The sequence below is a fragment of the Amphiura filiformis genome, chromosome 11, assembly GCF_039555335.1.
Source record: "Amphiura filiformis chromosome 11, Afil_fr2py, whole genome shotgun sequence".
Taxonomy (NCBI): Eukaryota; Metazoa; Echinodermata; class Ophiuroidea; order Amphilepidida; family Amphiuridae; genus Amphiura; species Amphiura filiformis.
The window spans coordinates 45,707,214-45,725,482 of NC_092638.1; the positions used below are offsets into that span (position 1 = coordinate 45,707,214).

An 18,269-nucleotide genomic window follows, 5' to 3' on the forward strand; every position below is an offset into this window, starting at 1 on the left:
CTTTTAACACGTCTTGATTGCCAAAGAAAACAGTATTAACCATGATAAAATCATTGACATGCACATGTATTTACTTTTACAGCATAATGTGAAATATCTATTTCTCTTAACCTGTTTTAAGTGGAAAAAGAGAGTCATATAATACATGTATCATGATAAAACAGTAACAACTATATTTATTGTTGTATAATTGATGCATTCTTTTGATTTCAAAAAGGAACTCTTGATAAACTTGATGCTATCATTGACTTTCATGTAGGCTACAGTCTTGATCTTCCCTAGTAAAAGTGGCACAATTGTGATTTTACCCTTTCGTTGTTAACAAAACATATCTCGAGATTAATAATAAGTAAATTGAACAGGACAAACGGCATTTGAGAGCTAAGACTACGCCCTTGACGTTTTTATAAGCATCATGTCACAACGGTATTTTCTAATTGCCATAGAGGGCGCTTTTCAATTGCACAATTTTTTTTGAGACAGGCTGTACAACTTATTTAGCCAACGGCAACATGGTCTCATTAGCAGAAATGTTTTCCCAACATATTGAAAGTCTATTGAAGTAACATCTCAGCTATTTGAAATGTGCTAAGATATTGTTCCAATAAAGACGTCCTTGTCCGACCTTTTGAAACCTGACCTTTGTGCATGTGTATTTTGATATTTGACATATTTGATCTTAAAACTTCGGAATTAATGACTTTTATTGAAGTAATTTCACTCATGAGTGCTCATAAAGAATATATAAACATAAATAACACATAATTACCACAAAATATCAAAACAGCAGTATAAAAGACGAAGCTCTATCAATTACATGTTATTAAAGTCGTGTTTACACTGTCGGACATAAGTCACTTATTACCGATAATAAGTCCCTATTACCAGTAATAAGTCTTTTGTCCGACCGTGTGAACACGACTTAAGAACGGCGTCGATTTGTAGTTATGACCTCTTATTATAGCTTGTGGAACCACCAGGATATGTGGTGGGACAAAGCTTAGACCCTGGGTCTATTAACAAAGGAGGAGAGATATCGGTTAGTTAAGGCAAAGTAAAATTCACGGTCTGTCTGAAGAAATATTAGGGCCCTTTGGAGGGCCACTGAACACGTGCTAATGAAGAATTGTCACTACCTGATTTAATCACAGACCCTGGAAGAACCTATGATTTAATATTTCGCCGGTGGGCCTCTCACTGGCGTAACACTTTTTTTTATGTACATGTATTTGTTCATAATGGTTTTATTTTTTAATTTAGATTCATATTTTGTTTATTGATCAAGTTTATTTATAATAGTGAAAATTGTTTTGAGGAAATGCCCTATATATGGATGCACCATTTGATTCTCAGGGGGATCGATTTTAATATATACCTATATGCAGAGTTGGGTTTTTTTTACTTATCAATGGGGCATTTTTTCCCGTCTCACTAGTGGGCGAAGGAAAACTCCCATGACCCCCCCCTCCCCCAATAAAAAAACAAATGGTGCGCCCCTGAATGCTGGTTCTATTATTATTATTATTATTATTATTATTATTATTATTATTATTATTATTATTATTATTATTATTATTATTATTATTATTATGTCGTCAAAAAGTAATAGATTTGTCTCAAGTTCCATACGCGCAATTGATTTATGTTGCGCGTTTGCTCGAGCAAAATTCGGAAATTGAATTCTATTTTGTATTTTTTTAATATTTTAACGAAATTTGGGCTAAAACCGCATGTGAAATCAATAATTAATTGTGTTAAATGTTAAGAAAATGTTTATAATAAAGACATACCGCATTAGATTTCAAACTCCCATGGGACATGAGACAAATTTTATTATTTTCTTCGGCCTTATTATTATTATCATTATTAATTGTACTATTTCTAAGTTTGACCCTAGAATCGGTCGCCACACATAAATAATCAAACACAATGAAGGGGTTAGTTTGTCATACAAATTAGCTAGTGTCAACCCTTTGACAATATATGCATGTAAAACCTTATTAAGGAACTGCAACTTACATGTATAGTCAGCACGTTACGCTGTCGGATATTCGAGACACTCGTAAAACATTCCAGGGGGAATGGCTAATGGTGATTCCTTACCAATAGTTGGTCTTCTGGACGATGAAGATCACTACTTAAAATGTTCTGGTGTATTCGAGAAGAGATTTCATGAAAGTAACGTGACGAATGAAGATTGGCTAGCCGGTATTGTTACAGATATCCGACCCAAGCTTGTTCAGAGCGTTGATCAAACTACCGAAGGAACACTTAAAGCTCTGGGTATAGGAAGTGGTGTTGGTATGTACATTTATTTTTATTTATTTATTTTATATTTTTATTATGTCGTGTTAGCCGGGACGTGTTTTCATTATTACTGCTTTATCCATTATTTTTCTATTATGACTAGCGATCTTTTTTGACTAGCGACCCTTGTGACTGATTAACCTTTTCTTATATTATGACCAACGAACCTTATGACTTATGAGCTTTATGACTAGCGACCATTATGACTCATGAACCTTATGACTATAGCGGGGCTTTAAATATAACTAGCAGGTTAAACCCGTAATTTGTATTATTTGTGAAAATACAACTTATTTAGCCAACGGCAACATGGTATCATAAGCAGAAATATTTTCCCAACATATTGAAAGTCTATTGAACTAAGGCCTGGGTGCTCAATCTCGCCGATTAACTCTTCGGCGTGCCCGGAACCTAAGCCGCAGACCCACGCCGATGCACATATGCTGAGAAATAAAATACTGTTGCGATATGCACTAACAAACTGTGTGTCTGCTCGATGAAAAGCCATGTTCAGTCACCCGTTCATCGGCTTGATCGGCCCAACTCCTGCATTTCTCGCAACCGGCTTATAGCACTTGACAACAATACCCTTACAAATTAGTGTCCTTGAGTGCGTTGATTCTTTGCCAGATTATATCGACTGATCCGCAAATTGCTCACGGTGAGTAAACTCAAGTAGGTACTACAATACACATTAATATAAAGGTTTCGTGTAATGAATGACAAACCGCAGAACAAGAAGATGGCAAGATGTTGTGAACTCGATGCACTATATTAATTCGTCGGCGTACTGCGGCTTGAAACTGCAAGCCGCAGGAGAGCCATCGAAATGCTCCGACACGACGCAGAGTTAATCGGCGAGATTGAGCACCGGGGCCTAACATCTCAGCTATTTGTTCCTTCAAGCATGCTGTGATTTGGTACTGATCACGAACAAAGCCGATTATTCGATCTTTGACCCATTATGAACATTTAATGAACGTCGGGTTAATGTCAATGCATGTGCCATTCTTGCTATAGAGAAGAAGAGGTATTTTGAAGGTATTTGGTATCAAACCGAAAATGACCCCTTAATGACTCTTGACCCCTAATATGTGCACACCCCATATACGCGCGCCGGCTATTAAATGTTAATGCATGTGCCCAAGTGGCATCATCGTACTGTTTTTGTTGAAGGTATTCCGTCTCAGATCGTAAATGTCCCCTTAATAAACATGGCTTGCGATGTATTTACCATCATGACTTTAATATGGCTTTTAATATGAACTGTTTAACAGGGCAAACAGAAGAGTACTTCCTTTCTCATTTGCAAACTCATTTTGCACAAATTCACCAATGCTTGCTTGAACCAAACAGACGCTTAGCAGAACAGCATCAGAAGAACACACAAAAAAGTAATTGGAAGAAGGTATTATACGACTGGCGAGAGGAGACATTAGAAGACTATATGGCGGGTGTGAGAGAGTCGGGAACAGATGTGAAATATCACCTTATCACCGCTATTCACAGCCTGTATTTTATGACTAATCCAGAGGAAACGCTTGGATTTCTGTACGATCACCTCGAAGAAGATGGTATCCTTATTATTGCGCTGGCATCAGGTAAAACTATTTATTCTTAATATTATCTGCGACAAAATGGAATGTTTATTACTTCCAAACTTTACTTTTACCTTTTTATAACATAACATTACATTACATTACATTACATTACATTACATTACATTACATACCATAACATAACACAACACAACACAACACAACACAACACAACACAACACAACACAACACAACACAACACAACACAACACAACACAACATAACATAACATAACTTCGATACCAGATATATCCCGTATGACCTTCATATCCGTGACTTCACCTTAGACATGGGTGGATTTGATCTTGACAAGGACATCTCAGACGAAGCCTCTCTACTTCTTGATTTTATTACACACGTTAAAGATTTCTGTAAAGCACCCTTGCCATCAGGGATTAAGGACAACGTGTTTTCAGCTTTACGAGAGATTGAAGCAAATCCATCCAAATCAGAATTGCAAGAAGTGATATACCCACACCATTTTATCATAGTACAACGTCAGCATAGTCAGAAATAAGACATCTCTTTCTAAGCATCATTGTTCAATACTTCCATTTAAAAGCTTTGTTTCCGACTCTGCTTTAAGCAGCCACACATCAAGAATCGTCGTTTCCCAGGAAAATGGTCACAGAGTAACATAAGAAGGTGTAAATTTCTCCTTGAGCACAGGAATAGTCTTACAATAATTAGGGTCTGATTTCCCATAAGGCAACCTTATACACCCTACAAGGACTACAACTGGTCAGTTCACACTCTTTTATATGGGATGGGAAAATCAACCTCGCCCGGTTGAATAGAGTCACGCATCGTCAGAAGTAAGCGTTGGATTCTCCTTTAACTCTTGGCTCTTTTTCTGTTATTTTTTGAACTTACATAAAAAAAATTGTTCTCATTAGAAACGCTTAAAAGGATATATATTCTGCACTGGTCTATTACATAAAATAGATGGACACATAATTATGGTTAATGTTTTCAAGGATGATAAGTTACTCTTCCAGTTTATCTACCGCAAGCATCTGGAATTACCAATTGCCATTGTTTATAGGGAAAAACGTGTACATTCAATCAATATTGTATAAAAAATCATGCTAACGATAATAATCATAATACAATCCCCAGAACGATATCTGATGATAATCTTGAAATTCGATAATAGCTTCGAATAAGCAGTAATCTGTCGTAGTCAGTAGCCAGCAAGAACTGACTTTGTATGGCTCCTATACAGGGTGGTCCAAAAACAACTTTACCCAATTTCAAAGGTTAATTTCACAGTCTGTTGAATTTTTTAGAAAAATAACGCAACATGTCCAGCAAAAGTAAAAAAGGTCATCAGGGGTCACACAGTATCGCTATCATTCAACCGGTTCTCTCACAGCGACCGGGCTCTCACGGACTACAGATGCATTAGTACTCTTAGAAAGTTGGTCGTTTAGAATATGCAACAACAATTTGAAAAAGACTTTTCAACTTTGACAAATGTACCTTTGAAATTGAATAAAGTTGTTTTTGGACCACCTTGTAGTGCTAAGTAGCAGTTACCAACTAAGCTGACTCTTCTAAATATTATTTAGAGCGTAGGTAGTGATAGTAAACATTATTAATTAACCTTTTCACAACAAAAAGAATCACAACGCCACTAGAAATATGTTAATCGAACTAAGCTCTAGATCTAATTTAAAAGAGCCCGCCGCCGTTCCGTAATAAAATAGCGCTCAAAGACAATATTGTTTAAGGTTGCCCCGCAGGGCTACAAAATATAATCAACAGGTTTTAATTGAAGGTAACAAAAAGAGGTACAGTACCATGGTAACTAAGGAGGATCATTAAAATAGGTAGGGAAAGTGTGCATAAATGTGAAAAATGCGGAACACAATGAAAATGTAAATTTTGATCATTTATTTGTTCTGTTGCGTTCAGACATGCTCAACAATTTTTTCACAATGTAAGTGCCTCTGGCCCTAGTCAAAGTAAAAACGGTTACTATGGTCAGAGTTCTAGGGCTACATACGTGCCTTAGCATATGCTGTGACCTGTGACCAATTATTATTATTATTATTATTATTATTATTATTCCTTGTACTCTCTCTAGTCTACCCCTACAATCTGTCGCCACACACAAATGATCAAACACAATGAAGGGGTCAGTTTGCCATACAGATTAGAAAGTTGCTACGTGTAAAACCTTATTAAGGAACTGCAACTTACATGTATAGTTGCCCGTTACGCTCTCGAATATTCCGGACACTGGTAAAATATTCTGTGTAATCAGGGGGAATGGCTAATGCTGATTCCTTACCAATAGTTGGTCTTCTGGACGATGAAGATCACTACTTAAAATGTACTGGTGTATTCGAGAAGAGACTTCATGAAAAACACGTGCCGAATGAAGATTGGCTAGCCCATATTGTTACAGATATCCGACCCAAGGTTGTTCAGAGCGTTGATCAAGCTACCGAAGGAACACTTAAAGCTTTGGGTATAGGAAGTGGTAATGGTATGTACATTTATTTTTATTTATTTTATATTTTTATTATGTCTTGTTAGCCGCGACGTGTTTTCATTATTGCTACTTTGACAAGAAAACTTCTTATTTTCTATTATGACTAGCGATTTTTTTTCGAATTTCTATTTTGACTAGCGACCCTTGTGACTGATTAAGGGACCGTTCACAAACACTTGTTAGCGGGGTGCCTGATGCAAAAAAATGTCATCTCGAAAAATTTTCGGGGCCCTCCCCTTTGCAGACCCCCCTTTTTTTTGACATGAAAATTACGGGTCAACCCCATAGAAAAGCATATAAACTCAATTTTCCCAGGAAAATTTGTGGTCATTTTTTTCAGGGCCCTCCTTAGGATGGTCAAAAATTTTCAGCCCCCCCTCTTTTTTGGGATCAGCCCCCTAACAAGTGTTTGTGAACGATCCCTAACCCGTTTTATATTATGACTAGCGAACCATATGACTTATGAGCCTTATGAATAGCGACCCTTATGTCTCATGAACCTTATGACTAGCGGGCCTTATAACTAGCAGGTTTACCCCCTAATTTGTATTATTTGTAAAAATACAACTTATTTAGCCAACGGCAACATGGGATCATTAGCAAATCTCAATTTCATATTTGCCGCCTTTGGCCCCCATTGACCAGATTGTGTCACAAATATTTTCCCAACATATTGAACTAACACTTCAGCTATTTGTTACTTCACTAATTTTGAAGAACAACAAGGCATACAATAAGCCAAAGAATTAAGGTACCAGTTATGCTCATCCCCTGTATATCCTAAACAAAAATACAGATACCGTAAAACCTCGTCTACAAGCATATTATAGTGTTTTTTATGAAAGCTAAATTTGGTCGAAATAAGCGTAAATATGCCAATACAATAGATTGGTCGTAAAATAATACTTGTTTGTATATCCTTGGATCCGTAATTTATTTTCTCAAACTCCATAATGGTGCCTGAATTAATGTAACGTTCATCAGAAGCACTCTATATGCTTGTAGACGAGGTTTTACGGTATACCATAATTGGAACCAGCATCCAATAGCTGCATCTTTTTGCTCGAATTTAAGACCTCATTCGTTGAAGTTGTTCAAGAAATTAAGACACGACGATCCAAAAAGCCAAAGAAGATGCCAATTTTAAAGTTGCAGTTTGCTCCATTATATGCCCTATTGATTTGTACACAAAACGTTCGCAAACAAGAGAACTAGCGCCGTGCTTCCATTGATTAGCACATTTAAAGTAGCGCCGTGTTTTCATTGATTAGAACACGAATGTAACTTTTGATTTCGTTTTCTCATTGCGTTTTTTATCACCATTTCGTTAATTCTCAACCTGCACAAATAAGGTCTTAAATCAGAGTTAAAGAGTACATGTATTGGCTGCTTGTTTTAATTTTGACATATTTGTCTTTATTTAGGATATACAGGGGTGAACACAACTGGTACCTTAATTTTTTGGCTTACTGTATATGCTGTGATTACTGATCACTGTTCACGAACAAAGCCGGTTATTCGATATTGAACCATTATGAACATTAAATGAACGTCGGGTTAATGTCAATGCATGTGTGCAAGTGCCATTCTTGCTATGTTATTTGTAAGAGAAGTGGTATTTTGAAGGTATTTGGTCTCAAACCAAAAATGACCCCTTAATGAATCTTGTCCCATATGTGCACACCCCTGATACGCTAGTTAGTGGTGTGTCCAAGTAGCATCATCGTACTGTTTTTGGTATTCCGTCTCAAATCGGATATGACCCCTTTATAAGCATGACTTACAGCGGTGTATATTTACCATCATGGCTTTAACTTGACCTTTATATGAACTTTTTTTAACAGGGCGAACAGAAGATTACTTCCTTTCTCAGTTGCAAACTCATTTTGCCCAAATTCGCCAATGCTTACTTGAACCATGCAGAAGCTTAGCAGAACAGCATCAGAAGAATACACAAGAAAGTAATTGGAAGGAGGTAATATACGACTGGCGAGAGGAGACATTAGAAAATTATATGGAGGGTGTGAAAGAGTCTGGAACAGATGTGAAGTATCACCTTATTAGCGCTATTCACAGCCTGTATTTTATGACTAATCCAGAGGAAACGCTTGGATTTCTGTACGATCGACTCGAAGACGACGGGATCCTTATAATTGAGCTGGCATCAGGTAAAGCTATTTATTTTTAAATAAAGATAGAATTGCAGGTAAAACGGTGTAAATAATTTAACGAAAACTTTGACCTTTTTACAAAATAACATAACGGGTCAACCTAAGTATATCGAAAATACAGGGGAAAGAAGAAATACGCACCACACACTAGCACAATTCAACATGAAATTACAAGTGGAAACGTGACATGCATAGGCAGATATACCAGAGTACAATCTCCGCATATGCCTGCCTGTGCGGGCACTTGAAACCCAGACCTCTCGCTTGCGGAGCGAGCGATATGCCACTGAGCGCTCGCCCCGCAAGCGAAAACTCATCAAAAACATCGACATATCAAATATTGAAAACTCAATTTATCAAACAAATAAATTTCTCGTTCAAAAATCTAGGTTTTTCTATTTATTTGGAGTGATTAGTTTTGCAACGGTTGATTGAATGATCAATAACTAGGTTAAACTTAGTTTTTCGATCGAAAAAATATCAAAAAACTAATTATAGATTAAACTGTATTTAAGTATTCGATAAATAATCAGTTTTTCGAATTGCATCAGTCTTCAGTGGAATGACCCGATCTGACCCTGCTGATACGTGACGTAATGATCGGATCATTATGGATGGCTTATACCTTCTAAAGACGCCTAAGATAATACGCCTAACCATGTAATCTTGGATGTCTAAGAATTTGGCGATAGACTTTCATCAACGAATCACAGGGCCAGAAATCCCAAACAGTCAATCATCTTAAGCGTATTTAATTTTTTAACCAATGAAATTTTAAACGCCTGGCAAGTATATATGTTTCCATTGAGGTCAAGAGTTTTACATAACATTTTATTATAATTTTGATTTCAAACTTTGAATTAATTTTTCTTTCAGAAAAGAGTATCGTTAGTCGCATTGCCCTTGCGATACCTTCTCAATACAGCAAAGTCACGATTTGTTCTCGCTTTGTTCTTGACTACTTCGATACCAGATGCATCCCGTATGACCTTCATATCCGTGACTTCACCTTAGACATGAGTGGATATGATCTTAACAAGGGCATCTCAGAGGAAGCATCTCTACTTCTTGATTTCATTACACACGTCAAAGATTTCTGTAAAGCACCCTTGCCATCAGGGATTAAGGACAACGTGTTTTCAGCTTTACGGGAGATTGCTGCAAACCCATCCAAATCAGAATTGCAAGAAGTGATATACCCACACGATTTTATCATAGTACAACGTCAGCATGGTCAGAAATAAGACGTCTCTTTCTAAGTATTATTCTCGTATACTCCCATTTTAAAGCTTTGTTTCCGACTCTGTTTTAATCAGCCACACATTGCTTGTTTCCCAGAAAAATGGTTAGAGAATAATATGAGAAGGTGTAAATTTCACCTTGAGCACAGGAATAGTCTAACAAATATAATTTGGTTCACCTTAAGTTCTGTAGTGACGTCAATCCTTTTTCGCGTTTTCGCGGGGCGTTTAAATTTCCGCGCGATTCGATACTGCGACGAGCGAAATACGTTCGTACGTCATTACCGAACTTGATATCAAGCAAATTGTAGGGTTTGACTTCCCTATAGGCAACCCACAGAATTAGAGTAAGAGAATCGGGGCTCGACCGCCATATTGATACAGGCATGGAGCAAAATTGGGGTATTCGGTTTCCCTCGAAATGCACTCGAGGCATTCGTTGTCATTCAATCGCGACATAGATGAAGGGCGCATTTGAGAGACGCATTTGGTGCGACATGCACGCGAGTACCAAGACGCTTCAGATGAGACGCAGAATTGTTTTCGTTCGTCTCCGCACACCGTCGGCAAGGACCCGAATACCCCCAATTTTCTCCCCATAGCTGACGGCGCGATTGTACGTGGCGGTATAGGGAGTCCAGGTTCTCCTTCTCTAATTCCGTGAGGCAACCTCTCACACCCTATTAGGACTACAACTGAACAGTTCAGACCTCACTTCCACATCTGTTTTTGAAGTGGTAGCTTTAGACTCTTCTTTGATGATAATATTGGCTATTTTTAAATTTTCTAACGTATCGAAACGTATGGAAATGGATGTAAATGGATGGAAAATGATAGAAATGGATGGAAATAGGATAGGAACGGATAGAAAAGGATAAAATGGGTAGGAATGAATCAAAATATTTCTCGAACATCTCAAAATGAGTACAATAAGAGCTCAAATTTGTCAAAATGTGTTTCACTCGTCGGTCAAAATGCAAAGCTCGTCTCCGAAGACTTTGTCACTAGTGTTAGGCGATATGCGATACCAATAGCTTATTTAATTCCATTATTTAATGCAATAAACAAACAAAATAGCTTTATAACGTAAATTATGCCCCAAAACAGAAGGTATTGTGAATTTTGACAACTTGCCGTTATGCGACAAGTTAGTTCATAGGGAATGAAGTGTGAGCTAACATGCAATAGAGAGTTCATGCTAACGTGCAGGTCTTGCTTTTCCCCAGAATAACGGAACAATTTCATTCTCTTCCGCAATCTTAAATTTTGCATTATATTAGCTGCTTTCGTTTCTGATGTTTTTGTAAATTCATTTGCAGCACTTCTTAAATTTACGTCCCGTTAGCTGAATTTCATGACGGTGAAAATTCTAACGTACCATCACGTGAGACAAAAAACCTCTGATGCGTGTGGACAAACTTTTGACTAATTAAGTCAAAAAACTAAAAACTGGCGCCACAGTTTTAATTTCGTTTCATTCGTTTTCATTTATAATTGCACAAAATGCATTTAGAAAGTTGATCTTCTAGAATATGCAACAACAATTTGAAACAGACTCTTTCAACTTTGAGATATTTACCTTTGAAGTTGGGTAAAGTTGTTTTTAGACCACTCTGTAGTGCTAGGTAGTAGTTACCAACTATAAATTAGACTTCAATATTGGGCAGGGCCTGAAGAATGAAGGAAATTATGGGTTACAAATATTTTTTTAATGGTGACGGGTTGTCCATAACTTAAGGCTACATATTGCTAACGTAAGACTACGTAATTACCCTGCGTGGCAATTAAATATTTCGTGCATAGTGCAGTGTCGTCCACGGCAAATTCACCGTGACCTTTCCAGCCATAAACCCGCTTATTGAAGATTAAATCGATATATGCAGTACTGAACCATTATATAGTAATCTATTTTCCAATGCAAATCTATTACCACCTGATAATATTGATCCAATGAGCGACCGAATTGTCCGCTACGGACGACTAATCCAATCGATAATCATGATAATGACGCTATTGACATGTACGAGCGGAGCTCCACTGACCAAGTTTTGGGGTATTTTTCACTGGTTTGCAGCTGTTTGCTGTCATTTACTCATCAAATTTGAATATGTATTTTATTCTGTTTAATATTTACCCCGTAATTTCCTTCGTTATTCAAGCCCCGCCCTCTTTACGGGGATAGAACCATAGAGCCATAACTTTGTTCTGAAGGGGATCCTGAATATTTTTATTTAATATGACTCACCCCCACCCCGTCCGCACACACAGACCACAGCAAATTATGACAATTATAACCCCCTTGTTTTGTGGTGAAAAAACTGCGACCACCTACTATTTTATAGCCCTATACCCCCCTAGTTTAACATTCCCTCATTTCAAATCATTAGTTTTGGTTTCTCTTTTGTTAAGAAACCAAAAATCAAGGGATTAAAAAGTGGAGATGAACTGGTCTGCAATCACAACACTATTGTGCTGGGAGGACACAAGAGGGTATATATAATCAAAAGTATAATGGCCTATAACCATACGTATAGCCTATTGTGCTAACATTTTCATTAGGCTGAGTTCACATAGAAGTATACGGTATTCGCTATACGAAATACGCTCATTCGATCAGGCTGAGTTCATTTAGGAGTATACTATGTGAACTCAGCCTGGTGAAATGAGCGTATTTCGTATAGCTAATAGCTAATAGCGAGTATACATTTGTAGGTCAGTTTACCAATTTTCTTCGTCTAATCAAATGCTTGTAACTTTACTTCTTGAGGTCACATTGCATTGAATGAGGTGTCATCTATTACAAAAAAAATGAATTTACCCACATATGGTTTAGTTTTAAAATTAGGACGGTATACGCTGCACTAAAATCGAGCACGCACGATTCCCACTATACTATACTATACGCAGGTATACGGCTTTTCGAATAGTGCCTTATGTGACCCGGTACTATGAAATTACCTTGCCCGATTTAAGCTATACGCGTGCACCTGCAAAACGTGCACCGTATACCCGAATAGTATACTTCTATGTGATCGTAGCCTTATGTGACCCGGTACTATGGAATTGCCTTGCTCGATTTAAGCTATACGCGTGCACCTGCAAAACGTGCACCGTATACCCGAATACCTCTATGTGATCGCAGCCTTATCGATATCTATCAACGCGGGCGACAGTTGATGCTCTCTGCCGTAGGTGGCACACTTCCATGACACCTTATAATTACACCCGAGTTCTATATACGATGCCTACATGTAGAAATCATGTGCATATATTGAGAGGGTGGGGGGTGTTTTGTTTATTTGTCTGAAATATAAACGATGCATGATGATGTAGATGATTTGATTATGAATTAGATTATTCCCCGGAAAGCACAACCCATACCTCTTACCTATGTTCCCTCCGCCACCTATATAACCTCCCCCTCCTCCCTCCCCACACTCGATATCGACTCTTCCCTATTATTCCACTCCACTCTTGAGCTCCCCTCTCCCCCTCCTTCCCTTCCCACTTCCAATGCTCTCTCCCCTCTGTTTCTCTTTCTCCCTTACCCCTACCCCCTCCCCCCTCACACACGCGCCCACACACACCTACCCTCTTTCCCTGGCGATCTCTTCTCTCTCTCTCTCTCTCTCCCTCTCTCTCTCTCTCTCTCTCTCTCTCTCTCTCTCTCTCTCTCTCTCTCTTCTCCAATAAATAAATTGAATAAAAGTCAGTTTAAACCAGCTTTCTATGATATTGATCTTCCGTCATGCGACATGCACATAAATTTGTGTATAATAGTGTTTATATCACTGAAGTCATAATCTGTCAAGTGTCTATTGTAATGTCTGTGGAAATATTTCGATGGTCTATATATTTTCACAGTGAAATCAACTTAGGCTATTTCGTAGTCTCAAGTCAATGCTTTCAAACTAAATCAATGCTTTCAAATGTAGACTGCTTTGTTCGACTTCTCTGCTCGTGAATATTGCACTGCGAAATTTAAACATTTCTTTTGTATACTATAATCCTGTAATTTTATTCGTCACACCACTTATAAGAAACTGAAACCAAAACCGAAACTACCTGTCACAAATGTTTAGTTTTAAACAAAAGGTAGAAACAAAGAGTTCGATATCTTGTGATTCAAGTGGTTAGGCAGGACAATAGGAAACCACGTGACCAAAACCAAAACCAAAACTAAAACTAAATATTTGAAATCTTTAGTTTTGGTTTCTCTTTTGTTCAGAAACCAAAAATCAAGGGATTAAAAAGTAGAGCAGATCTGGTCACAGTATAGGGTATATAACCAGAAGTATACAATAGCCTATTGTGCTAACATGATTATTATCATGATTGATATCGGAAATCTATCCCGCGGACGACAGGTGATGCTCTCTGTCGAAGGTGGCATATTATACTCACGAGTTCTAGGCCTAGAAATCATATACATGCGCGTATATTGAAGGATGGGGTGGGGTGGGGGCTTTGTTTGTTTGTATGAAACATAAACGATGCATGGAGATGATTTGATTATGAATTAGTTTATTATCCCCAGGAAGCACAACCCGTACCTCTTTAAGAGGGGCTCCCCTCCCTATATAACCACCTCTTCCCTAAGTGACCCCTTCTCCCCCTCCTCCTCCCCTACATTCGATATCTTCATCTCGAGCTCTCCTCCCATTCTCTTTCACTTCTAATGCTCTCTCCCATCTGACTTTTGCAGTAAAAATTGCTTCAGTAAAAGTCATTAGGGTATTAGAGGTCATTTAATGGCCTTCCATCGATTCTGGTATGGTTTAAGGACATGAATCGATTTTGTTTATAGCACCTATACAATTACAATAGTGGCCCCTTTTGAAATGTCGAATGCAAATATTTCGATGGTCTATATTTTTTCACAGGTGAAATAGCCTAGGCTTATTCGATTTTGTAAACCACGTCTTTCAATGTAGATTACCATGCTCGATTTCTCTCCTCGTGAATATTGCACTGCGAAATTTAAACATTTCTTTTGTATACTTAGAGTAGGTAACTTCAAATCAAATAATTTTACGATTCACACCACTTATAAGAAACTGAAACCAAAACCGAAACTGACTGACACAAATGTTCAGTTTTTAACAAAAGAGTTCGATATCTTATGATTCAAGTGTTTAGGCAGGACAATAGGAAACCACGTGACCAAAAACCAAAAACTAAACATTTGAAATGAGGCATTGATCGCTATTAAAGACCATAAATAACCCTGATGGGGATGCAATATCCAAGCAGGTAAACGTTAACACAAAACGTTTTACAAAAATGCCTAATTTAAATGGCGGTTAAAGGGTATAAAGGGTATGAAACGTTTTAATACCATTCATAAAACCTTTTTTATGCACAATATTCTAAGTAAACATAATGTTATTAAGTGACGACAAAATATTTTGCAAAACTGTTTACCAGCAAATATTTTGCAATAACATTATGACAACCTTTTGAAAATGTTGTTGTGGTGCTTTTTCAAGCGGTTTTAAAATGGTTATTAAAATGTTTTCACAACAACAGAATCGCATTAATGAAACGTTTTAAAAACATTCTTGTGTTTGCTGGGAGCACTATATTGTAGTTAACCTGAACAAGGACAATACATTTTATTTCCGCCCGGCAACTTTATACCACCTGTTAAATGTGGGCGGCACAAAGTTGCCCCCTCAGTTTGGAGCTTACACCTAGTTGCTCCATGCCGAAAAAGAAAGGTTTCCATACTTGACGCAAAAATAGGAACAATATTCGAAATGTTTGTTCCTCGGATATTCACTTTCCTCCTAATGCCAAATGCGGCTTGCACGCAGGGACATGGGGAATCTCCCGCTCCCGTCTTGGGACTTTCCTTGCGGTTTCCCCTGTTGAAATGCGCTATGTTACAATTAGTGGGTTTTTAGCGGGTTCGCCGTCGGACAAGTTTAGACGGCGAACCCGCTAAAAACCCACTAATTGTTATGAATTCCCGTCGTAAAAACCTATCACACAATATGCGCTATGTTGATCAATATTTTGGCAAATAAATGTTCTCGAATCCAGGTGGACACAAACACCACCACCCCCCCCAACCTGGGTACTCCAAGACGGGTCGTGCATCAGTACAGGAATAATTTGGCAGATACTGTTAAAATATATTATTTCAATTTGGGTATGAATATTGGCATGACGAGTCAATATTTATCAAGAATTCACCCACTTCCCCGGGCCACTTCCCCGGCCAACAGTGGCTCTGGATCCGCTACTGGCAATTAAGCCTTCATTATCACAAAACCAAACTAAATAAGGTTTAACGATTTTGAACACTATAATATACAATGTAACAAGTTTATTTGAAAATTCGAACAATATAAATTATGTAAGTACATGTATACTGACAAGAATTGTATCTTAATGAAAGAATATAAACTTTCTTAAGATATGAAATCCAAAGTATGGCAAATCACCATGAAAATTATACATTACAATGTAACGTTTGTGTACCATATGAGATATGTTCAAAATAAACAGGAATTCACTTTAATCATTTTTAAATAAAGGTCTTTAATATTATTATAACCACGTTTATTTTTTATAATCTCTATAGTCAGACTTTTTTCACCTAATTTCAAATGTCAATGGTATTGTTTCTAGCTGTTTCTGAAACTCAAACACAATGACATATGAACCAACATGACCAAGGGATAAACTACTGTACCATGTGTACTGTGCCGTTGACAATTAAAAGCTGATTAATTCCAAAATTCCAAGCACTCCTATACTATGATTTATGACAACTGATTTGATCAGTTTGTTTAAATAGAATAACAAGTAGATATTCTGGACACAAAATCCTTAATCAGTAGAATCTGAATTTGAAGGCATAAAACATAATAGAATAGCAAGGACATAGGCAGGATTTATCCAATTCTGATCAACAGCCACACCATACACTAATTCCCACCGGTTAATTGTTCAATGCACAAAACAAATTACCAACATTCCAGGCACTTAAAATCAATTGCACAATGATGACACATGATTTTTATCCGTGGCGTTGTCTCTGGGCGTTGTCTTTTTTTTATAAACAGTTCTTGTTTAATTTAACAAGTCCCACATATTACATACATGTATTGTATGTTACATAAATGCAAGCTAATGCACATACTACATGTCATAGGTCTGTCACACTACGACGGACTGGATCAACGTACATCACCGAATACAAAAATATTTTATTCGGTGGCAAAAGCACCAGTCCGGCAGAAGATTCGGTGCGATTTTGGGTCCGATTCCCGTTCGTCTCTCTATGCGTTGTGGCCGCTAATAATCCTGCAGGCGTCTTATATCCGATCGTTCAACGTCCGACAAATGACCGGATTTGGGGGTCCGATTCCCGTTCGTTTCTCTATGCGTTGTGGCCGCTAATAATCCTGTAGGCGTCTTATATTCGATCGTTCAACGTCCGACAAATGACCGGATTTGGGGGTCAACGTCCGACAAACGTCCGGATTCGGGGGTCCGATTCCCGTTCGTCTCTCTATGCGTTGTGGCCGCTAATAATCCTGCAGGCGTTTTATATTCAATCGTTCAACGTCCGACAAATGACCGGCGAATCCGTGGCATGTGGCACCAACAGGGACGTCCACCCTATCAGAAAAGTGGCGGAGGAGAGGGTGTTTGAGAGGGTTTTTGACCCCTTAGAGGCAGTGACGTAGCAAGCACTTTTTCAGAGGGTGAACAAAGTGGGGAAAGACAACTTTTAAGGGGGAAAACTTTGATGAAAATGGTCAAATATTGGCTAATAAGTACAAAAGGGCTACAAATCTGATATATCAGGGCAAACAGCGTCCGGGGCAATAGAGGTGAGAAACCTTTAGACAATGAAGGCCCAATTGAAGTCATTTGTCATTTTTTGGATCAATTTCAGCACTATTATTGGGTACTATTTTAGTTTGAATTCATGAAACGAAAGCCTAATTGAAGTCATTGAAAAGTTGTCACCATTATTGTATAATATAAACAATTGTTTTAAAAATAACACGTGGATGTCCATAGCAGAAGTAAAAAGGAAGACTTATCCATTTTTCAAAATGAAGGTCCAATTGAAGACATTTGCATGGGGACTGTAGGGCCTATTTACATTATTAGGCCTGGGCCTATTGTGTAAAAATTTAGTTTTTAAAATGGAAAATTTGGAAAATTGTTTTTGGTGCATCATTGTTACACTATTATCAGTAATAGATCTAAGTCCGTCTTAAATACTGATTTTGGTGACAAAATGTCACGGGCCCTACATATCGACGGGCCGGCAGTAATTTTCACAGGCTTTTGGGCCAAGGAACGACATTTAAGCACTGCCTATAATAATCACATGCCTATACTTAGACTTACTATATGTGTACATCCATATCAAAATGATGCACTTGTCGGCTGCTACATGTGTCTCATTTCACATAATAGTTAGAAT

At 37.8% G+C, this 18,269-nt stretch overlaps 1 protein-coding gene across 1 annotated transcript; it reads left to right on the plus strand.

Moving 5' to 3' along the window:
- The first annotated feature begins 6,179 nt into the window (after positions 1 to 6,179).
- On the plus strand, positions 6,180 to 9,827 carry LOC140163717 (histamine N-methyltransferase-like). The gene is made up of 3 exons (XM_072187033.1): positions 6,180 to 6,399; positions 8,250 to 8,573; positions 9,453 to 9,827. The coding sequence occupies exons 1-3, from the start codon at positions 6,180 to 6,182 to the stop codon at positions 9,818 to 9,820; spliced, it is 912 nt and encodes a 303-aa protein (XP_072043134.1). The 3' UTR covers positions 9,821 to 9,827.
- Positions 9,828 to 18,269: the final 8,442 nt, after the last annotated feature.

Coding starts and splice junctions, on each gene's coding strand:
- LOC140163717 (XM_072187033.1), top strand. CDS start 6,180: ATGGCTAATGCTGATTCCTTACCAATAGTTGGTCTTCTGGACGATGAA. Junction 6,400..8,249: donor GGGTATAGGAAGTGGTAATG/GTATGTACATTT, acceptor TTTTTTTAACAG/GGCGAACAGAAGATTACTTC. Junction 8,574..9,452: donor TATAATTGAGCTGGCATCAG/GTAAAGCTATTT, acceptor TTTTTCTTTCAG/AAAAGAGTATCGTTAGTCGC.